This window comes from Hyperolius riggenbachi, chromosome 2 (genome assembly GCF_040937935.1).
Source record: "Hyperolius riggenbachi isolate aHypRig1 chromosome 2, aHypRig1.pri, whole genome shotgun sequence".
Classification (NCBI taxonomy): Eukaryota; Metazoa; Chordata; class Amphibia; order Anura; family Hyperoliidae; genus Hyperolius; species Hyperolius riggenbachi.
The window spans coordinates 329,152,606-329,174,834 of NC_090647.1; the positions used below are offsets into that span (position 1 = coordinate 329,152,606).

General features: G+C 43.3%; 1 protein-coding gene across 4 annotated transcripts in view; it reads right to left on the bottom strand.

Annotated features, from left to right (window-relative positions):
- Window positions 1-7,104: 7,104 nt before the first annotated feature.
- The window catches only part of LOC137546633 (mitogen-activated protein kinase 14), a 91,469-nt gene continuing 76,344 nt past the window's right edge, over window positions 7,105-22,229 (bottom strand). For all 4 annotated transcript variants that reach the window (XM_068269330.1, XM_068269328.1, XM_068269329.1 and 1 more), the window contains exons 11-12: window positions 21,457-21,630; window positions 7,105-13,476 (exon numbers count right to left, since the gene is read on the bottom strand). In XM_068269330.1, the coding sequence (XP_068125431.1) occupies window positions 13,409-13,476; window positions 21,457-21,630 (242 nt within the window). In that variant the 3' untranslated portion in view covers window positions 7,105-13,408. The remainder of the gene's footprint in view (window positions 13,477-21,456; window positions 21,631-22,229) is intronic.

Genomic DNA, 22,229 nt, shown 5'->3' on the forward strand with positions numbered 1-22,229 from the left:
CGTGTAATTTCCCAGCGATCGACAAGTGTGGCGAAACCTCAGACGCTGTCCCCCCTAAAAATGTATACATAATCCCTCCCCGTGGCCTCAGCTTGCCCCCTCACGTTGTTTCCTAGTATGCCACACATGTGCACCCTTACTAGGAAACCACGTGGGGCATGCGTGTATGCAGAGACGGAATACCGGAAGCCAGTGGGGGGCAAGCGGAGAGGTAACGTATACATTTACAGGCATGGGGACATTTACATTAGGGAGACACAGTGCGCACAAGGCTGATTCCAGATCAATTTCAGCATGAAATTGATCAGGAATCGACCTGTGGTGTATGGGCAGCTGACAGATCTCTCATCCGATTCGATGAGAGATTTGTCTCTTGGTCGAATCTGCCCATGCATCGCCAGATGTATGGGCACCTTAACTCTTTCTTTTTACAAATAAAAACCCTATGAACTTAGGTGTCCCAGGTTTATGGACACTGACAGGTATTTAATTTTTATACACTCGCCACCTCTTATGTATTTTCAGTCAAAACACTGCTCCACCTTTATCCCTTTGCCTCCAGGTCCCTTTCAGTGCCTTTGTTCCCCTTCTGTACCTCTTAATTAACCACTTGATGACCCACCCTTTACCCGCCCTTAAGGACCAGCGCTGTGTTTAGTGATCTGTGCTGGGTGGGCTCTGCAGCCCCCAGCACAGATCAGGTAACAGGCAGAGAGATCAGATTGCCCCCCTTTTTTCCCCACTAGGGGGATGATGTGCTGGGGGGGTCCGATCTCTTCTGCCTGCGTGTGGCTGGCGGGGGGGGCACCTCAAAGCCCCCCTCCGCGGCGAAATTCCCCCCTCCCTCTCCTACCTGCTCCCCCCCCGGAGATCGGGGCTGCACAGGACGCTATCCGTCCTGTGCAGCCAGTGACAGGACGTCCCGTCACATGGCGGCGATCCCCGGCCGCCGATTGGACGGGGATCGCCGATCTGCCTTACGGCGCTGCTGCGCAGCAGCGCCGTACAATGTAAACAAAGCGGATTATTTCCGCTTGTGTTTACATTTAGCCTGCGAGCCGCCATCGGCAGCCCGCAGGCTATTCACGGAGCCCCCCGCCGTGATTTGACAGGAAGCAGCCGCTCGCGCGAGCGGCTGCTTCCTGATTAATCAGCCTGCAGCTGGCGACGCTGGTCCTGCAGCTGCCACTTTGCCGACGCACGGTATAAGCGTGCGGTCGGCAAGTGGTTAAGGAAGTGAACTCTTTGCCCCGGGAATGAATAAATACAATGATTTATTCATGAAAGCGCCCAGGAAATTGCAATTCAAAGCGCTTTTTCAAGAGCTTTGCAATTTTCCTATACTTTCTATTTAATCGCAAACACTCAGAAAATGGTGCAGGAGCCACGTTTGCAATTTGATAGAAAGCTCATAGCTTATGTGAGAACCAGGGCTGTGGAGTCAGTACAAAAATCTTCTGACTCCGACTCCAACTCCAGGTACCCAAAATGGCTAAGACTCCTTAGTCTAATACTTAACAAGACTGTGGATTTTGTACAAAAATCATCCGACTCCTCAGTTTATGAAACCACGACTCCGAGTGCCCAAAATTGCTCCAACTCCCAACTTCACAGCCCTGGTGCGAACATTCACATAAGTGATCATTGCACTAACGCTTTTAAGGCTATTCTTAAAAGCAGCAGCGCTAAAAAAAAAAAAAAAAGCGAAATCGCTCTTAGTGTGAACAAGCCCTAAAGGTATGTGGTAGGAGTATTTTTTTTATTGTGAAGATAGAAATGCAACAATGCTAAAAGCTGTAAACCTTACTACAAGATGACAGCAATATTCCTCTCGTTGTATAACTCAGCCTTTTTACAAGCAGAGTCTTGTGTGCATCGTTTTTCTAGCTAGAACAGGTGATGTTCCTCCGGGGTTGCCATGCAGTCTGCTGTGTTCAGCTATATTAAATATGCAAGAAGCAGGGTGTTACTAGGCAGCCTGTGCTTTACACTCAGCAAGTAAATATTTTATGTTAGAATAATAGTTTTCATTTCTATCTGATTGTCAAGGCCTGCAAACCAAAACAAAAACAATAATTAGAAGAAGACCAACATTTTTGCACCACTGATTTTTTTTTTTTTTAAACAAAAAGGTAGAATTTTACTTAAAAGGATAAATTAAGTTCCAACTGAAAGTTCAGAGTTCATGTACCCATCCCCACTGTACTGCAGAGAAAAACAATAAATGGAAGTCCCAGTGTGGAAACTGCCAAATCACCTGCTCACCCCTTCCAGGTTCACACCAGTCCAGCTGTAGCGCTCTCATTTCCTGTCAAAGCTGGTGCTGGACAGATAGCAGCACATCTTATAACCAGTGTGCATCTATTCTATATACTGCTTCCATAAGTGTTTTTTAGTCTTCCTTGTTTTCCCAATTACGTTTTGCAACCTTTTTCCTGAGCTTGCTTACTTGAAAGATTTGATGTAACCAATTTTTCAGAAATAATAGTATTTATTATAGATGCTGGCAAAAGCACAGTAATTATCAGTTTCAGCATATAATTAAAACTGCCAAAACAAACATTATCAAAACGATGTACTTACAGCAACTTCATGAGTCAGCGCCTCCCTCCTAGCAGTTAGTAATTTCTTTATACAGTACTTCCAAGTACTAAAGAGTAGGGATGGTTAATGAGATGCAAAGCTTTCTAATTTGGTGCAGAATTATGCAATATTTTTTATGCAAACATGTACAGCTTGAAACAAGACCAACTGAATAAAGCCAAGGTGAGAGTTGATTGGTCCATTTTCAAGCTACACATATTTGCAAAAAATGCAATACTCCTGCATCAGCTCAGAATTATTTGCATCGCTTTGACCATCCCTACTAAGGAGACAACATACCTCAACATCTCTGTCTCTCCTATTCATTGGATCAGTGTCATCATGCGATTTGCAGAGCCCCTAGCGGCCCTTCTGCCTCAGTTTCAAGGTGAATAAAAACAATTTTCCATTTTAATACAGCTCTGTGGTCTAGAACTAACTTTTACATGCTGTGTAATAACACTGGACATGTTCTTTAAAGTAAAAATAAAAAAAATAAATAAAAAAAAAATAGTACTTGGAAATAGTTGACCAGCGGCCTAATACTGTCAGGTAGAAATAGAGCAGCCAAGACCCAATTGAGCTATACCCAACAACCAAATTACACATCAGGGCCCGAGGCCTCCAGTAATTACACCTGTTTTGGCTTCTGCTCATGCAGCTTTGCTAGTTCTATTTGGCTGGTGGCGTGGATAGTGTTTCCCGCTTGGTCTCCACATCTTCAGGTAGCACTGAGCTGCCACCCGTGGAATAGAGAAGCTGTTCGTTTTGTGACGAACCAGCTGCTATTTCTACCTGACAGTATTAGGGCTGGTGCACACCAGAGCATTTCTGTAGCGTTTTTAAAAACGCTTGGGGATAGAAAACCGCTTGGGTAATGTATTTCAATGGGCTGGTGCACACCAGAGCAGTTTTTTTTTTCCCCCAAACGCAAACTCGGGGGCTGCAGCAGTTTTTAAATTTCTGAGGCATTTCTGCCTCAATGCTAAAGTATGGGAAAAGCTCAAACCGCTCTGAAAAACTCCAGATCAGAGTGGTTTTCCAGGCATTTTTGTTACAGTAAAAGCTGTTACTGAACAGCTACTATAACAATATTTGTTATCTGCTACACAAAAACACTCCAAAAAACGCTAGGCATGGTTAGAAAACCTCTCTAAACATGCCTAGAATCGCTTTGAAAATCTGCTTCAAAAACCTCTAGCGTTTTGCAGATCTGTTAGAGGTTTTTGGTGTGCACTGGGCCTTAGGCTGTTGTTGTAATACACATGTACCAAATATATAAACATCTAAAGGTTGGCTGTAGGGACCAACAAATAGAATACATACCTTTATTATATACACCTGAATACAAAAAGGTTATAGATTTAAAGGTCCACGCCAGCAAAAAAAGTAAGCAGTTAAATGCTGACAGAACCGACAGGTTTTGGACTAGTCCAGGCATTGGCAAACTTGGCCATCCAGCTGTTAAGGAACTACAAGTCCCATAATGCATTGCAGGAATCTGACAGCCACAGTCATGACTCAAAGGCAAATGCATTGTGTGACTTGTAGTTCCGTAACAGCTGGAGGGCCGAGTTTGCCCATGCCTGGACTAGTCCATCTCCTCATGGGGGATTCCAATGGTTTTCCTTGTTAGCAACTGCCATTCAGGAAATGCTTTTGAGAACTCAACAATAGTGTGCAAGTGAGTAGGGAGGCTGACTGGTATCTTACTATTCTAGTAGTTAAACTGCCGTGTAGGAAATACTGTTTAAAACAATGAAAACCCTGAGAATCCCCCATGAGTAGATGGACTAGTCCAAAAAATTTTTTTGTTTGAGCGGTCCTTTAAAACCTGATGCCCAACAAGCCACAGCAGTAAATAAAATTAATGGATATCCATCCACTGTCTAATGAAGCAAACGGAAATCATTTTTTTCTAGATAAAAATGATATTCCACTACCCATATATGTAGGAGGTGTAAACATATGTCAATACAAAACAGTTCCATAGCATAAGAACAATGAACTAGATACATCTGCAGTCCACGAAAAAAACCAGAAGACCTCGTAAAACTCTGCAAATAATCCACAATATGATGAACATTGCAAAATACTGAAGCAACTTGGTCCAATAAAGCAGCTGAACTATGCCTAAGGCTAGATTCACAGTAGGACGTTGCGTTATTTGACGTCAAGGTTTCAATGCAAAATCAGAACGCAATGCACCAAAAAAGTCGCAAAGCAACTTAATGCTGCGTTACCGTCGCATACAGTAGATACAGTAGAGCATACAGGCAATGCAACTATGCATCCCTGTATCTGTAAACGTCTGCGTTAAGAGGTAATGCACTGCAACAGTATATATCACAATAAACGCAACATTTACGACTTTAACACCGATAGGCGGCAGCTCGTCGCAGTGGTGTTTCCATGGGGTCGAGCGGCCGTTCCATGTCAGTTCACGGAGGGAGTCTCCCTGAACAGCCTGCGAGCTTCCGATCGCGGCTCGCAGATGAAATGTAAACACTCGGAGAAGAAATCCCCGGTGTTTACAGCGTACGGCGCTGCTGCCACAGCAGCGCCGTAAAGGAGATCGGCGATCCCGATTGGCCGGGGATCGCCGCCGTCTGATAGGCTGAAGCCTATCAGAGGCGGTACAGGACGGATCGCCGTCCTGTACCGCCCATAGAAAGGAGAGGGAGGGGGGAATAGAGCTGCGGAGCGGGGCTTTGAGGAGCCCCCCCCCCCCGTTACACACAGATAGCCGGCGGCGATCAGACCACCCCCCAGCAGGACATCCCCCCCCCTAGTGGGAAAAAAAGGGTGGGGGGGGGGGGAAGAGTCTGAGCCCACCCAGCACAGATCATAGAAAACTCATGCGGTCCTTAAGTGGTTAACGTGATGTGCTGTGAACGTTGCATAGGGTTAACATAATGCAGGACCATAACATCCCACTGTGTATCTAGCCTGAAGGAAGAGGGGAAATGCTTAATTTGGAAAGGGGGGGGGGGGGGAGTAATTAAACAATTAACTGGGGGAACACTGCATAATACTTAAGGATTTGGGATTGGTCACACTGGTGGATCTAATATTTGGGGGTGGGGGTCAGTCTGTCTAATGTGGGAACTCTTTGACGTTTGGAGGTTACTCTGTCTTATGGTGTAACACCACTTAATATTTTGGGGGGGGGAGGCTGTACACTCTTTGTGAGTTCTTTACATTAGACTTGTTATTGGGCCCCACACGCAGGGCTGTGGAGTCAGAGTCAAGCAATTTTGGGTACCTGGAGTCAGTGGTTTTGAACCACATCCATAGCCTTTGTAAAAATTAGACTAAGGAGTCGGAGCAATTCTGAGTACCTGGAGCCCGTGGTTTCATAAACGAGGCGTCGGATGATTTTTGTATTGATGCCACAGCCCTGCCCACACGCAATCTGTTTTGACCAATGCTACGTACACACATGCGACAACGATCGTTCGTTGAGAACGACGAACGAACTTTTAATTGATGAAAGAACGACCTAAGTAAAGTTAGTTTTAAAAAGGTGTGCAACGATCTGATCGTTAGAACGAACGTTACATCACGTAAAGCAACTATTGCGCCTGCGCATAAAAATGAGAAGTTTCACGGAGAAATTGTGAAATGCGCATGTCAAGCCTAGTACGAACGACCGTTTCCATTACGTTTACTTTTGCAAACGATCGTCGTTGGTTAAAATCCGCCGAGACAGAACTTTCTTTTGTAGCGATTTGGCTCGTTCGTCGTTTGCCTTAATAGTCGGTGGTTCGTTTTTTGTAACGATCGTCGTTGGTAAAGATCGGGGAACGATCGTTACAAACGACTATAGTCGCATGTGTGTATGCACCTCAAGACTCCAGTTAGCTGTGGGGTATTTTCACTTTTCTGGGTTGCTCACTGTAGGGAACATGTTGACTGTATGTCGTACATGGTTTTTTTGACCTGGGCCACATTTTATTTGATATACTGTAGTAGGCACAGTGTACCTAGAAGCAATCAGCAAAATGTTGAAATTTTCTAGTTTAGCCCCCTAGCAATTTTAATAATAGTGATCCGGCCCTAATGCTGGAAATACACGGCTCGATTCTGAGCCATTTAGATGGCTTGATAGATAATTACAGAAATGTCCAATCTCCCACCCGATCGTTTCCACGCTTGATTCTGCATGGAGGACAATGGGAAAAGATAAGAAAAGCGAGCGGTAGATAAGAGGATCGCCTGCAGAATCGAGCGCAGAAAAGGATCGGGCACGGAATAGAGTGGCAAAATCAAGTAGTGTATGCCCAGCATTAGTCTAAAATGGTTTGGAAACCCATGGTATACAGAAACAGACTCACATGTTAAATCACCACCAGTACCCGAAATAGTCTATAATTTTAATGTTTAGATATATCCTTGTGCAATGCTCAAGTAAAAATGCTGGATAAATATTTCAACATTGTACAGTATTTATTGGAAATTGTGTGATTTTCTGGAAATTTTACAAATTTCTTTCTATGTAAATAAAACACAGTATAACAATTACAGATTTTAAAAATAAGATTTATTTGACCAGTGCTTACTTATGGCAAATCCATCACAGAGGAGACCAAGAAGATAGCAAAAAGTGAAGAATTTTGTGAAGTTCAATAGGTTTCTTCTATATAAGTGCAGTAGTTCTGTTCAATGTAAACATCTCCAACCCATTTTAGGGCAGGTAGGGCACATTACAATTGGTATTAGTATGTGCACACAAGTGGCATACCTGCAGTTTTGCTCTGGTGGGTATGATCTGTCGGGGCTGAGCCCTGCTGCAGACCCAGTTGTTCATAATGTATGACTGTATGCCTGCGGAAGTCACTTTTTAATGGAAACTATATCAATGGAAACAATGGGTGAGCTCCTTGTGTACACACACTTAAGAGACTCAGAATAATCAATACAGAAGAAAATATATTTTTCAGTGGCAATAGATCAGTACCATACAGATGACCATGTTACGGATTAGTGAGGAGCCCAAAAATTCTAACATGCAAATATTTACTGACCCAGAAAAGTAATACACTGAACCATTGAAAGCTAGCAGCTGCTGATCAACTATTTGGTTACAAAAGCAATAGTTCGAGGCCTAAGCCTTGTACACATGCCAGATGGCTCCTAGAATCGAATGTGTGTAACAGATGCCCGATCCCTCTCGCTGTGTCAGTGAGAGATCAGACTGGTCTATAGTCTTGGCTGAGGGCATTGTTCTCCTAAACCCTCCCACTTCGTTGGCCCTACTTAACAGAATACATCCGTAGCCTACAGACTAACAATGCGCCTGTACAGAACTCGAGCCCCAAACTGTCACCTGAAATATGGATTGGAGGAATGTACTTTCTTTTCTAGTATAGTGGAGATTTGCATGTTAAGAGAACTGTTTGGTCATCCCTCTTACAGATAAAATGCCCTTTTTTTTTTACAAAATTTGACTTGGTAAACATCAATAAACACTTCTAAAGATTACCGGAATTTACATATCCTAGATTTATCTGTAAGCTGATCATACAGATCAGTTCTATAGGATATTTCACAAAAAGAACATTGCATAGGAAAACTTCCAATGTCCACATAATTTAAATGACAAACTCAACGGCTGATAAAGAACTGCAACTAGCATTCAGAATCAAGGTCTTGAATTAAAATGGTTATTAAAGGTGTGTATAAAAGACATTAAAAAGCACAGGTCTTTTAGTTTTCAAATTACTTGCAATCATTACGAGCTGAGTAGATGTCCAAATAAAGCACAGTAATACAAATCTGAACAGCATTGTTCAGCTCTCATTGTCAAACATAATGCTGAAATGGTCAGTTTCTCTGCATAGAAGTTAAGGATGGCACTTTGACTGTAATACTTGCAGCAACAGAGTATGATGCTGAGCTGGTGCAAATAATACTGCATGCCAACACTATGCAACACCAAAAAAGAGGGAACTTTTGGTAAACATCTTAGGGCTTCATGGGTAAGACCATGTACACTCTCAAACTAAATACTAGTTGACATGCTCCAGCAGTCCTGTTACAAGGGGTTCATAGGATACTTGATATGCATCTGGAGGTTGCCATCCAGGCAGAGACCCTACTGCTTACTTTTGTAGAGTACAATCAAGTGGTGCAAGGTAAATTGATTGCTACTGTCTAATTAATTTCAGATTAATAAGTAACTGACCAATTGCTAGATTGGGCTGCTATCTACCAATATATGGCAATATTTAAGAGTACAAATATGAATTAAAGTCTGATTGGCTGGCTTTTCTCAGTTAACTCCCATTGGGACCCCTGATCCCATTTGGGGCCAGGTTTCACTGAATGATCATTTCTTCTGTTTCCTCTACAGTAATACATATGCTCATTAATGCATATTCATAGCTCTGTTACTGGCAGTCAGTAGTTGTAGTGCCGTGACAGTTATTTGATTGTGTTTGAATGTGTAATAGACCTCACTTGTGTGTGGTTTTAGAAAAGGTGATTTAGTGCAGGCAAGGCTAAGCAGATGTACTTATAGGGAAAAAAAAAAAAAAAAAAAAAAAAAAAAAGATTCTCACCGATTTACAGTTTGGTAGAGCTATTGAACGACCCTATTGAAACTCTTAAATATGTAATTATAGATTTACACTAAGTTTTTCTCCTGCATCTATGGTGAAAAGATAAAACAAAAAATCTGAAGTCCTATAATAGTATTTGGGTTTGCAGTACTCCGGGGATACATTTATGGGGCAATTTGTTCTTCTCATGAGATCAGATGTTCTACAAGGAGATTCAAGCCAATAGTCTTGGTAATGCTAAGCAGATAAATTGATAATTTGGAGGTGACAATTAGAAGTCTCACTCTCAGCAATGAGGAAGACCTGTGCCAGAAGCTCAGTATCCACAAATAGCTCAAGGTGTGCTTGGTTGCAGTGCTTTTAGTGTTCAATATGTAATGGAGGGCAGTATGACTCCCAGGGCCAGGTTCTAGTTACAATGGGGCCCCTGGGCAAAATTAACATGAGGCAATCCAGATACTAACATCCCCCCCCCCCCCCCAAAAATAAAAAAACTTAATTGTGGTCCTTAGGGTCCCTGCTAAATTTTTGCCAGTGTAGCAACTCCCCTATCCTGGCTGCCACACTCCTCCATTGGTCCCTTGTTCCATGCGTACCTACCTTCATCCTCGCAGGGGCCTCTCTCCTCCGTGACCCGGCGCATGTTATGTAATATAACACCCCACTGAGAAAATGTGACTGGCGGGGGTTGAGACAGGAACACAAAGGGCCATAGACTTAGGGTGGTTCACACTGCAATCACTTGCAAGCTCTTGCTAATGTAATGCTATGTGTATGCTCTCACTTGAGTGATATGATTTAAAAAAAAAAAAAAAAAATCACACAGTATTACATTAGCACAAGCTTTTCAAATCCCTGATGCTTAAAATGCATTTACACAGTGTGAAGTCCTAATTAAGGAGCGTGCCAGCTGGGACAGGTAAAGAATTACAATGCCGAAAACAAAGCTGGGTTGAGACCTGGGGGATTCAGCAGCTGCCCAGTTTACCCCTATGGAAGTGCTGGCTATGATTACTCCAATCTTTAAGTGCAGTCATTCACGCACAAATTATATAATTAAAGAATAGAATACTAAATTATAAATTAATGGTTAAGTGAAACTGAGGGACTGGAGTGACATAGCCCTGGCCAAAGCACAGACGTAACAGCTGCAGCTCAGCAATGACTAGACAGACATATGAAGGTCACCAAGGTCTGGTCTCTGGTCCTGTAATAAACAAAGCAAAAATAAAAACTGCATAGCCCTCTTACAAAAGAGAAAACAATTGTAAATACTGACTATGGCTTACTTAACCCCAAAACTAGGAGTGGGTTTTTGTATCATCAAAATCATTCACATTGAACAGAATAGTAAAGATTAAACTTGCCTGAAAATTAGTGCTGTCTCATGATTACAGTTTTCAAGCAGCTAAAAGACAAATAGTGTGGTTGGGTATGGAGCAAGTCTTGGTTGAGGCTCCCTTACATAACTGTGATTGCATGGTTGCTTATTCATGTGCTGACTATCTCATACACTTTTAAAGGTGAATCACCCTCTCTGAGCCAGCTTTTTAGACAATTGCTTTAGATGTAGGTTTGAGAATGGAAGAATTGCGCACCAACACCCCCCCTCCCCCACGCATAGGTGATTCTTTCTCCATTTCTACAAACTTGCTCAAACTGCCAGTCCACAGAGCACAGAATGTGGGTCCTGAGGAAGTTGGGTTGAGGTGCCCAGGATGGTGGCAACACCCAAAAGGTCATATATGCCTGTAGGTGATCCCTGACTTTAGCAATGCTAAATTCCCCAAGGAAGCTGCCTGAAGCAAAAGGGTCATATGGGGACCTTAACCATAATTCTGCCTTCCCAGTTATAACAGCCCTTTAGATAAAAGTAGAGACAGGGAATAATACAAAGTGCACTAGGTAGACCACAATTTTGGTATAAACAAATGTTTATACCAAAACAAACCATTGCCTGAAATTTCAAGCAATAATATTTTGCGCACATGAAAGAATCTTCTATAATCTTTAAAGGAAACCTAAGATCTGGCAAAAGAAATAAATTATAGCTACCTGGGGCTTCCTCCAGCCTCCCTCGGGGTGACTAGTCCCTCACCATCTCCCACGCCGCCTGGATTTTCTGCTAGGCATCCAGTAATTGCGAAAGTCGTGGTGTACTGCGCATGTACAGCCTGGTCGCGCTTGCCCTAGTTGCCAGGAGAGTTCAGCACCTGCTCAGAGCGCTCACAGCCATGGGAGCACGACAAGGGAGCGCACATGGCCAGACTGCGCCGACTGGCAGAATTACCAGGCCGCCTAGAGGAGGATCAAGGCTGCGAAGGAAGACTGAGGGACCGATTAGCCTGAAGTGGGCTGGAGGAAGCCCCAAATATGTATAATTTCTTTCTTTTGCCAGATCTCAGTTACACTTTAAGGAAAATTGACAGTTTGCCAATGGATTTGGCCTTTTTTGATTTTGAACCAGCATGTAGATATTTTAGGAGAAAATTAAGAAAGAGTTCATAAGCAAAAAAAAAAAACAAATTCTACAATTTTAAAGAGTAAAACCGTAAACAAATGTATATGAATATTACCATTTAACAGTACTATTATTTAGAGTAAACATAAATAGATCTATATTTTTTCAATGATAGTCTTTCTAGTTTTACATAAAAATCATATCATATACTTAAGCTTTATGCATTTTACAATGTGAATGTACTCTCATTTTGGAGTATTTGAAATGGCAATCCCTCTAGTAAGTGCAGTTCAGACAAGCTCAACATCTTTATTTAGGGCAATGTTTCATGGAACGAGGACAGTATCTAAGTTACTATAATCCGTAGCAACCAATGAGCAATCATTAGCTGCTCTTGTGACTGAGGCCGTAGACACCCTATGAGCGCTTTCTGAGAGCTTTTCTGAGCATTTAAAAAACTGTTCCCATTGACTTGCATTAAATTTGCAGCGATCGTGATTTTTTGAAAAATTGCAATCGCAGCAATTTTACTGCGAGTCAATGGGAGAATTAAAAAAAAAAAAAAAAAAACACTCAGAAAGCTCTGATGGCCAGAAAAGTTTTCAGAAAGAGCACATACTGTGTCTACAGCCTAAAGTCTGTCATGCACCATACCTTCTTGACGGTCTAGTGAATTCTACCACACATGTAGTATGTGGGCCTACCAACACAATTATATTACATAGATGTGATAAGATTCCTCAAAATTGCACAATAAAGACTGTATGGTGTATGGTCATCTTACAAAAAAAAGAAAGCTGGCATTTGACTGCTGTGGATTTCAGCCTCATATGGTATTAAATTAAATCTTGCATGGTCAAAGAAGCCAAATAAAGAGGGGAAAAGAAAAAGAACAATCATAACCGAGTACCTTGGAGTGTTGCCCATCTACAAATGTAATTTACTACTGGACCTTATAAATCAGGTTGATAAAAAGCCTGAAACCAGGTAGCCAATGTACTTAAAGTTAACTGTTGGCACTTCTTTCAAGTCATTTCTAGTGTTGTGAGTTGCATGATTGGCTACCTGCCCATTTTTAAAGTAGTGGCTGACTCCTCGATTAAACTGATTGGTTCCTGAATTCTGTCAGCATCTGTCCACCCATGCCTTGAAGTATTCATAACATTTCTCATTCAAGTTTATGCAAATTATAAATCTTTTCACAATACAATCCTTTACAATGTTGCTGCAGAAGACAATGGACATAACAGCTGCGATTTTGTTAAATGGCTCTGTATTCACAAATATTCACTTGATAAAAGATTTTTTTTTAAAGAAATTCAGGTCATATATTCTCCCACATAATACAATATCCACAGCTCAAAATAAATGGGTTTGAAAAAAATAAAATACTACTCCATTGCTCATCATTCACAAAAGCAGTGATTAGGTATGCCATATCTGGTCTGTCTTTATATCCCCTTTAAAATCCACAAATGTTAAGACATAAGGAGCACTGAATAAAGCTGTTCAACAGTTATTTCCTAAATCATCGGTGGCACAGATCATACTGCAAGTGCAGAGGATGAAATAACGTACTTGTGAAGAAGTGACAGGCAGTTGGAGTAGGGGGCACATGCAACAACAGTGGATTCCATATAAATAACTCTCCGTAGTAAAGGAAAAAAAATATATAGAGAGATGTATATATGTAAGTCACTCAGATCCACAGTCTGATAGGCACTTTTATGACAGCTGAAGGTGGAAAACAAGAGCCCTCCACCATCATCTTCACAGCGGTAAGAACACCTTTGCAACAACTTCAAGATTCCATTTCATCAGAGTCCAGTGGCGGAGGTTCAAATCGAATTACTTCTTCATACGTTAAGCCTATGCACAGATATAAAATGCAGTAAATAATCACATTAAATACACACATGGCCTTGTAAGATCACTGGATATTACTTAGAGTTCTGTAATGGTATTAAATGCTCTTTTTCAGAATTCATCTTTTTAAAGGTGGCCATTAACCACTTGAGGACCTAGGGCTTTCTACCCCTTAAGGACCGGCCACTTTTTTTCCATTCAGACCACTGCAGCTTTCACGGTTTATTGCTCGCTCATACAACCTACCACCTAAATGAATTTTGGCTCCTTTTCTTGTCACTAATAAAGCTTTCTTTTGGTGCTATTTGATTGCTCCTGCGATTTTTACTTTTTATTATATTCATCAAAAAAGACATGAATTTTGGCAAAAAAATGATTTTTTTAACTTTCTGTGCTGACATTTTTCAAATAAAGTAAAATTTCTGTATACATGCAGCGCGAAAAATGTGGACAAACATGTTTTTGATTAAAAAAACCCCATTCAGTGTATATTTATTGGTTTGGGTAAAAGTTATAGCGTTTACAAACTATGGTGCAAAAAGTGAATTTTCCCATTTTCAAGCATCTCTGACTTTTCTGACCCCCTGTCATGTTTCATGAGGGGCTAGAATTCCAGGATAGTATAAATACCCCCCAAATGACCCCATTTTGGAAAGAAGACATCCCAAAGTATTCACTGAGAGGCATAGTGAGTTCATAGAAGATATTATTTTTTGTCACAAGTAAGCGGAAAATGACACTTTGTGAGAAAAAAAAAAAAAAAAAGTTTCCATTTCTTCTAACTTGCGACAAAAAAAGAATGAAATCTGCCACGGACTCACCATGCCCCTCTCTGAATACCTTGAAGGGTCTACTTTCCAAAATGGGATCATTTGTGGGGTGCTAAATTGTAAGCACCCCTGTAAAGCCTAAAGGTGCTCATTGGACTTTGGACCCCTTAGCGCAGTTAGGCTGCAAAAAAGTGCCACACATGTGGTATTGCCGTACTCAGGAGAAGTAGTATAATGTGTTTTGGTGTGTATTTTTACACATACCCATGCTGGGTGGGAGAAATATCTCTGTAAATGACAATTTGTTAATTTTTTTTACACACAATTGTCCATTTACAGAGATATTTCTCCCACTCAGCATGGGTATGTGTAAAAATACACCACAAAACACATTATACTACTTCTCCTGAGTACGGCGATACCACATGTGTGGCACTTTTTTGCACCCTAACTGCGCTAAAGGGCCCAAAGTCCAATGAGTACCTTTAGGATTTCACAGGTCATTTTGAGAAATTTCGTTTCAAGACTACTCCTCACGGTTTAGGGCCCCTAAAATGCCAGGGCAGTATAGGAACCCCACAAATGACCCCATTTTAGAAAGAAGACACCCCAAGGTATTCCGTTAGTAGTATGGCGAGTTCATAGAAGATTTTATTTTTTGTCACAAGTTAGCGGAAAATGACACTTTGTGAAAAAACACAATTAAAATCAATTTCCGCTAACTTTTGACAAAAAATAAAATCTATGAACTCACCATACTCCTAACGGAATACCTTGGGGTGTCTTCTTTCTAAAATGGGGTCTTTTGTGGGGTTCCTATACTGCCCTGGCATTTTAGGGGCCCTAAACCGTGAGGAGTAGTCTTGAAACGAAATTTCTCAAAATGACCTGTGAAATCCTAAAGGTACTCATTGGACTTTGGGCCCTTTAGCGCAGTTAGGGTGCAAAAAAGTGCCACACATGTGGTATCGCCATACTCGGGAGAAGTAGTACAATGTGTTTTGGGGTGTATTTTTACACATACCCATGCTGGGTGGGAGAAATACCTCTGTAAATGGACAATTGTGTGTAAAAAAATCAAAAGATTGTCATTTACAGAGGTATTTCTCCCACCCAGCATGGGTATGTGTAAAAATACACCCCAAAACACATTGTACTACTTCTCCCGAGTACGGCGATACCACGTGTGGCACTTTTTTGCACCCTAACTGCACTAAGGGGCCCAAAGTCCAATGAGTACCTTTAGGATTTCACAGGTCATTTTTGTTTCAAGACTACTCCTCACGGCTTAGGGCCCCTAAAATGCCAGGGCAGTATAGGAGCCCCACAAATGACCCCATTCTAGAAAGAAGACACCCAAAGGTATTCCGTACGGAGTATGGTGAGTTCATAGAAGTTTTTATTTTTTTGTCACAAGTTAGCGGAAATTGATTTTAATAGTTTTTTTTCACAAAGTGTCATTTTCCGCTAACTTGTGACAAAAAATAAAATCTTCTATGAACTCACCATACTCCGTACGGAATACCTTTGGGTGTCTTCTTTCTAAAATGGGGTCATTTGTGGGGTTCCTATACTGCCCTGGCATTTTAGGGGCCCTAAACCGTGAGGAGTAGTCTTGAAACCAAATGTCGCAAAATGACCTGTGAAATCCTAAAGGTACTCATTGGACTTTGGGCCCCTTAGCGTACTTAGGGTGTAAAAAAGTGCCACACATGTGGTACCGCTGTACTCAGGAGAAGTAGTATAATGCGTTTTGGGGTGTATTTTTACACATACCCATGCTAAGTGGGAGAAATATCTCTGTAAATGACAATTGTTTGATTTTTTTACACACAATTGTCCATTTACATAGAAATTTCTCCCACCCAGCATGGGTATGTGTAAAAATACACCCCAAAACACATTATACTACTTTTCCTGAGTACGGCGGTACCACATGTGTGACACTTTTTTGCAGCCTAGGTGCGCTAAGGGGCCCAACGTCCTATTCACAGGTCATTTTGAAGCATTTGTTTTCTAGACTACTCCTCGCGGTTTAGGGCCCCTAAAATGCCAGGGCAGTATAGGAACCCCACAAGTGACCCCATTTTAGAAAGAAGACACCCCAAGGTATTCCGTTAGGTGTATGGCGAGTTCATAGAAGATTTTTATTTTTTGTCACAAGTTAGTGAAAAATGACACTTTGTGAAAAAAAAACCAATAAAAATTAATTTCCGCTAACTTTTGACAAAAAATAAAATCTTCTATGAACTCGTCATACACCTAACAGAATACCTTGGGGTGTCTTTTTTTTCTAAAATGGGGTCACTTGTGGGGTTCCTATACCGCCCTGGCATTTTACAGGCCCAAAACCGTGAGTAGTCTGGAAACCAAATGTCTCAAAATGACTGTTCAGGGGTATAAGCATCTGCAAATTTTGATGACAGGTGGTCTATGAGGGGGCGAATTTTGTGGAACCGGTCATAAGCGGGGTGGCCTTTTAGATGACAGGTTGTAGATGACAGGTTGTATTGGGCCTGATCTGATGGATAGGAGTGCTAGGGGGGTGACAGGAGGTGATTGATGGGTGTTCTCAGGGGGTGGTTAGAGGGGAAAATAGATGCAATCAATGCACTGGGGAGGTGATCGGAAGGGGGTCTGAGGGTTTGGCCGAGTGATCAGGAGCCCACACAGGGCAAATTGGGGCCTGATCTGATGGGTAGGTGTGCTAGGGGGTGACAGGAGGTGATTGATGGGTGTCTCAAGGTGTGATTAGAGGGGGGAATAGATGCAAGCAATGCACTGGCGAGGTGATCAGGGCTGGGGTCTGAGGGCATTCTGAGGGTGTGGGCGGGTGATTGAGTGCCCTAGGGGCAGATAGGGGTCTAATCTGATAGGTAGCAGTGACAGGGGGTGATTGATGGGTAATTAGTGGGTGTTTAGGGTAGAGAATAGATGGAAACACTGCGCTTGGGTGGTGATCTGATGATGTCGGATCTGCGGGCGATCTATTGGTGTGGGTGGGTGATCAGTTTGCCCGCAAGGGGCAGGTTAGGGGCTGATTGATGGGTGGCAGTGACAGCGGGTGATTGATGGGTGGCAGTGACAGGGGGTGATTGATGGGTGGCAGTGACAGGGGGTGATTGATGGGTGATTGATAGGTGATTGACAGGTAATCAGTGGGTTATTACAGGGGAGAACAGATGTAAATATTGCACTGGCGAATTGATAAGGGGGGGTCTGAGGGCAATCTGAGCGTGTAGGCGGGTGATTGGGTGCCCGCAAGGGGCAGATTAGGGTCTGATCTGATAGGTAACAGTGACAGGTGGTGATAGGGAGTGATTGATGGGTAATTAGTGGGTGTTTAGAGGAGAGAATAGATGTAAACGCTGCGCTTGGGTGGTGATCTGATGTCGGATCTGCGGGCGATCTATTGGTGTGGGTGGGTGATCAGATTGCCCGCAAGGGGCAGGTTAGGGGCTGATTGTTGGGTGGCAGTGACAGGGGGTGATAGGTGATTGACAGGTGATCAGTGGGTTATTACAGGGAAGGACAGATGTAATTAATGCACTGGCGAATTGATAGGGGGGGGGGGGGGCAGATTAGGGTCTGATCTGATAGGTAAAAGTGACAGGTGGTGATAGGGGGTGATTGATGGGTGATTGATGGGTAATTAGTGGGTGTTTAGAGAAGATAACAGATGTAAACGATACATTTGGGAGGTAATCTGACGGCGGGTTTGCGGGCGATCTAATGGTGTGGGTGGGTGATCAGATTGCCCGCAAGGGGCAGGTTAGGGGCTGATTGATGGGTGGCAGTGACAGGGGGTGACAGGGGGTGATTGATGGGTGATAGGTGATTGGCAGGTGATTGACAGGTGATCAGTGGGTTATTACAGGGAAGAACGGATGTAAATAATGCACTGGCGAATCGATAAGGGGGGGTTTGAGGGCAATCTGAGCGTGTGGGCGGGCGATTGGGTGCCCGCAAGGGTCTAATCTGATGGGTAACAGTGACAGGTGGTGATAGGGGGTGATTGATGGGTAATTAGTGGGTGTTTAGAGGAGAGAATAGATGTAAACAATGGATTTGGGAGGTGATCCGATGTCGGATCTGTGGGCGATCTATTGGTGTGGGGGGGGTGATCAGATTGCCCGCAAGGGGCAGGTTAGGGGCTGATTGATGGGTGGCAGTGACAGGGGGTGATTGACGGGTGATTGACAGGTGATCAGGGGGATAGATGCATACAGTAAACAGAGGGGGGTGGTCTGGGGGGGGGGGGGTCTGGGGAGAATCTGAGGGGTGGGGGGTGATCAGGAGGGAGCAGGGGGGGGGATAAAAAAAAAATAGCGTTGACAGATAGTGACAGGGAGTGATTGATGGGTGATTAGGGGGGTGATTGGGTGCAAACAGGGGTCTGGGGGGTGGGCAGGGGGGGTCTGATGGGTGCTGTGGGCGATCTGGGGCAGGGGGGGGAGAAATCAGTGTGCTTGGGTGCAGACTAGGGTGGCTGCAGCCTGCCCTGGTGGTCCCTCGGACACTGGGACCACCAGGGCAGGAGGCAGCCTGTATAATACACTTTGTAAACATTACAAAGTGTATTATACACTTTGTATGCGGCGATCGCAGGGTTAACATCCCGCCGGCGCTTCCGTATAGCCGGCGGGATGTTGCGGCGAGCGAGCGGTGACAGGCGCCGGCGGAGGATCGCGTCACGGATGACGCGATCGCTCCGCCCATGCCCTTAAATGGACCGCCGCCTCTGTGGGTGAGCCGGTCCTTAAGGGCTCCACTTCCCGGCCGTCTCTGTGCGTTAGGCGGTCGGGAAGTGGTTAATGATATGATTCTTCGGACGATCGATTCCTCAATTCTATCATAATATCAATTGGATCGATCCTGTTTTTGGATCGATTCAATTCCTCTGAACGAATTGGATAGCAGCTATCCTATCGTCAGTGAGCTCAAACAATCATTTCTGATCTATATCCACCAACAAAAGGAACATATCAGCATTGGGAGATGCACAATGAAAACAGCTTGGAGAGGAAAGAGGCTTAAAATTGGCCAGCTTCATAGGAGGTAAGGTATCAACTATATAAGATTTTAAAATGTATCAGGTTTTAAGCTTTCATTGTAAACCAACCATATGGCTAGGCCTAACCATTTCATTACTGCCCTGCATTGTTCATCAATGAACTTTTAGTAGTGTATGGGGTGGGCAGCCTCCTCCCTTCCCCAGTGCTTACCGCTGTGTGATGGGATAGAACTGAATGACATGCATGCAGGCTATCCTTCAGGACAGTGCTAAATTAGTATGTACTACTCTGAGTTTTTGGGACGTTTAAAAAGACTTTACATACTGTATTACTGCCATTTCTAATTGTAAGTCTCCCTAAAGGGTGTGGAAACCAAACCAAGGGTGTCTATTATAGTGCTGTTTGATATGATTTGTAGTTAAATAAACAAAAAGGTCATTCACAAACTTTACTACTAGCTTTACCTATGCAGATATTCTGTCAGCTGCATAGAGGTTTTTACACTGGAAAAATGTTAGCAATACTGTAATGGAAGGATTTTCCTCTATCTTTGCACAATAGATCTCGTCGGCACACACACTGGAGCCAGTGATCCAAGCACTGAAACGTGTGAGGATAAATACCCAGAACTGGGCAAAAGGTGGGTTAATCATTTGCTTTTTGAAGTCCCATTTGTTGCTACTTGTTTATCTTGCAACTTGGTAAATTAGTGATTAGTTTTACTAATGTAAACACAAGAAGCGCATTAACTCATGACTAATCCAAAGAGCTGATAGCATTTACCGTATATACTCGCAAGCAAGCCGAATTTTTGACCCCCCAAAAGTGGGCCAAAAGTTGGGGGGTCGGCTTGCTTGCGAGTCATGTCCCCCCGGCTGCCGCTATTACCTTACCGGCGGCCTCTAATATTCCCATCTCCGTCTCTCTGTGCAGGCATGTAGATAGTTCGCAGCAGCTCGCCCTACGGCGGCAGCTGTGTGATGACGGAGGAAGCGTAGAGAGAGCGGTTCCCATAGTAACGGCGAAACATATCGCCGCTACAGGAAGCCGCTCTCTACGCTTCCTCCGTCATCACACAGCAGCCGCCGTAGGGCGAGCTGCTGCGAACTATCTACATGCCTGCACGGAGAGACGGAGATGGGAATATTAGAGGCCGCCGGTAAGGTAATAGCAGCAGTGGCGGCGGCCGGGGGGGGGGGGGGGGGGGACTACTACCTACCTACCTACCCTGAGCACTATCTACCTATACTGGGGCACTATGCTGGCTATACTGGGGCACTATGCTGGCTATACTGGGGCACTATGCTGGCTATACTGGGGCACTATACTAGCTATACTGGACACTTTACTAGCTATACTGGACACTTTACTAGCTATACTGGACACTTTACTAGCTATACTGGACACTTTACTAGCTATACTGGACACTTTACTAGCTATACTGGACACTTTACTAGCTATACTGGACACTTTACTAGCTATACTGGACACTTTACTAGCTATACTGGACACTTTACTAGCTATACTGGACACTTTACTAGCTATACTGGACACTTTACTAGCTATACTGGACACTTTACTAGCTATACTGGACACTTTACTAGCTATACTGGACACTTTACTAGCTATACTGGACACTTTACTGGCTATACTGGACACTATACTGGCTATACTGAGCACTATACTAGCTATACTGAGCACGATACTGGCTATACTGAGCACTATACTGGCTTTACTGAGCACTATACTAGCTATACTGGGGCATTTTACTAGCTATACTGGGGCATTTTACTAGCTATACTGGGGCATTTTACTAGCTATACTGGGGCATTTTACTAGCTATACTGGGGCATTTTACTAGCTATACTGGGCACTTTACTAGCTGTACTGTGCACTATACTAGCTGTACTGGGCACTATACTAGCTGTACTGGGCACTATACTAGCTGTACTGGGCACTATACTAAGGCACTACCTACCCATACTGGGCACTATACTAGCTATACTGGGACACACTGGGGGGGATCACGCGGCCAGCATTTCCTACCCCCGGCTTATATGAGGGTCAATCATTTTTTCCTGGTTTTTCGGGTAAAAGTGTGTGTGTGTGTGTGTGGGGGGGGGGGGGGGGGGGGGGTCGGCTTATATGCGGGTCGGCTTGCTTGCGAGTATATACGGTATATGGTTTTGAATACTTACGCTTCCATTCTTCAATGTCAAGCTCACGGCTTTCAAAGCTCTGGTCATAAGGTTCAGCAATAGGCTCGTCCTCTGGGTCATGGTATTGAGCAAAATAGGGATGAGCTAAGGCTTCCGCTGCAGTTATCCTCTTATCTGTGTCTAGAACAAGCATCTTTTCTAAGAGATCTACAGCTAAGGTAAAAAATAAAAACTGCATAAATATATATGAGGGTTATCCAGACAGTAACAGCTGTCTTCATTTATAATGTGTACTTTAGGACTAACTCTCCAGTGTATGATCTGACATTGTATTAGTACCTGTATTGTGTTGTGTATCTTAAGGGGCCCATACACTGGACCTTATAAATCAGGTTGATAGAAAGCCTGAAACCAGGTAGCCAATGTACTTAAAGTTAACTGTTGGCACTTCTTTCAAGTCATTTCTAGTGTTTCTAGAATGTCTGCCTTCAATACACAATGAATAAAACCAGTTATGAATAAAATACAAAGTCAGCTCTCAGCCATCGATCGTTTCTATAGAATCGATCGATCAGAAATCGATTCTATCGAATTCCCTGATCGATCAATTTGTGGCCGATTTCTATCAATTTGATCTGACTGGATAGAAAATCTAGGTCGATCTGCTGCTGGCAGCAGATCAATGGCCCATCGAGTTGCATTGGATCTAATGGTCCAGTAATGCATTTAGAGCAATTTCCAATAGATTTCATTCTGAAATTTATTGGAAATCTGTTCCTAGTGTATGGCACACATCAGATTCCGGTCAGATT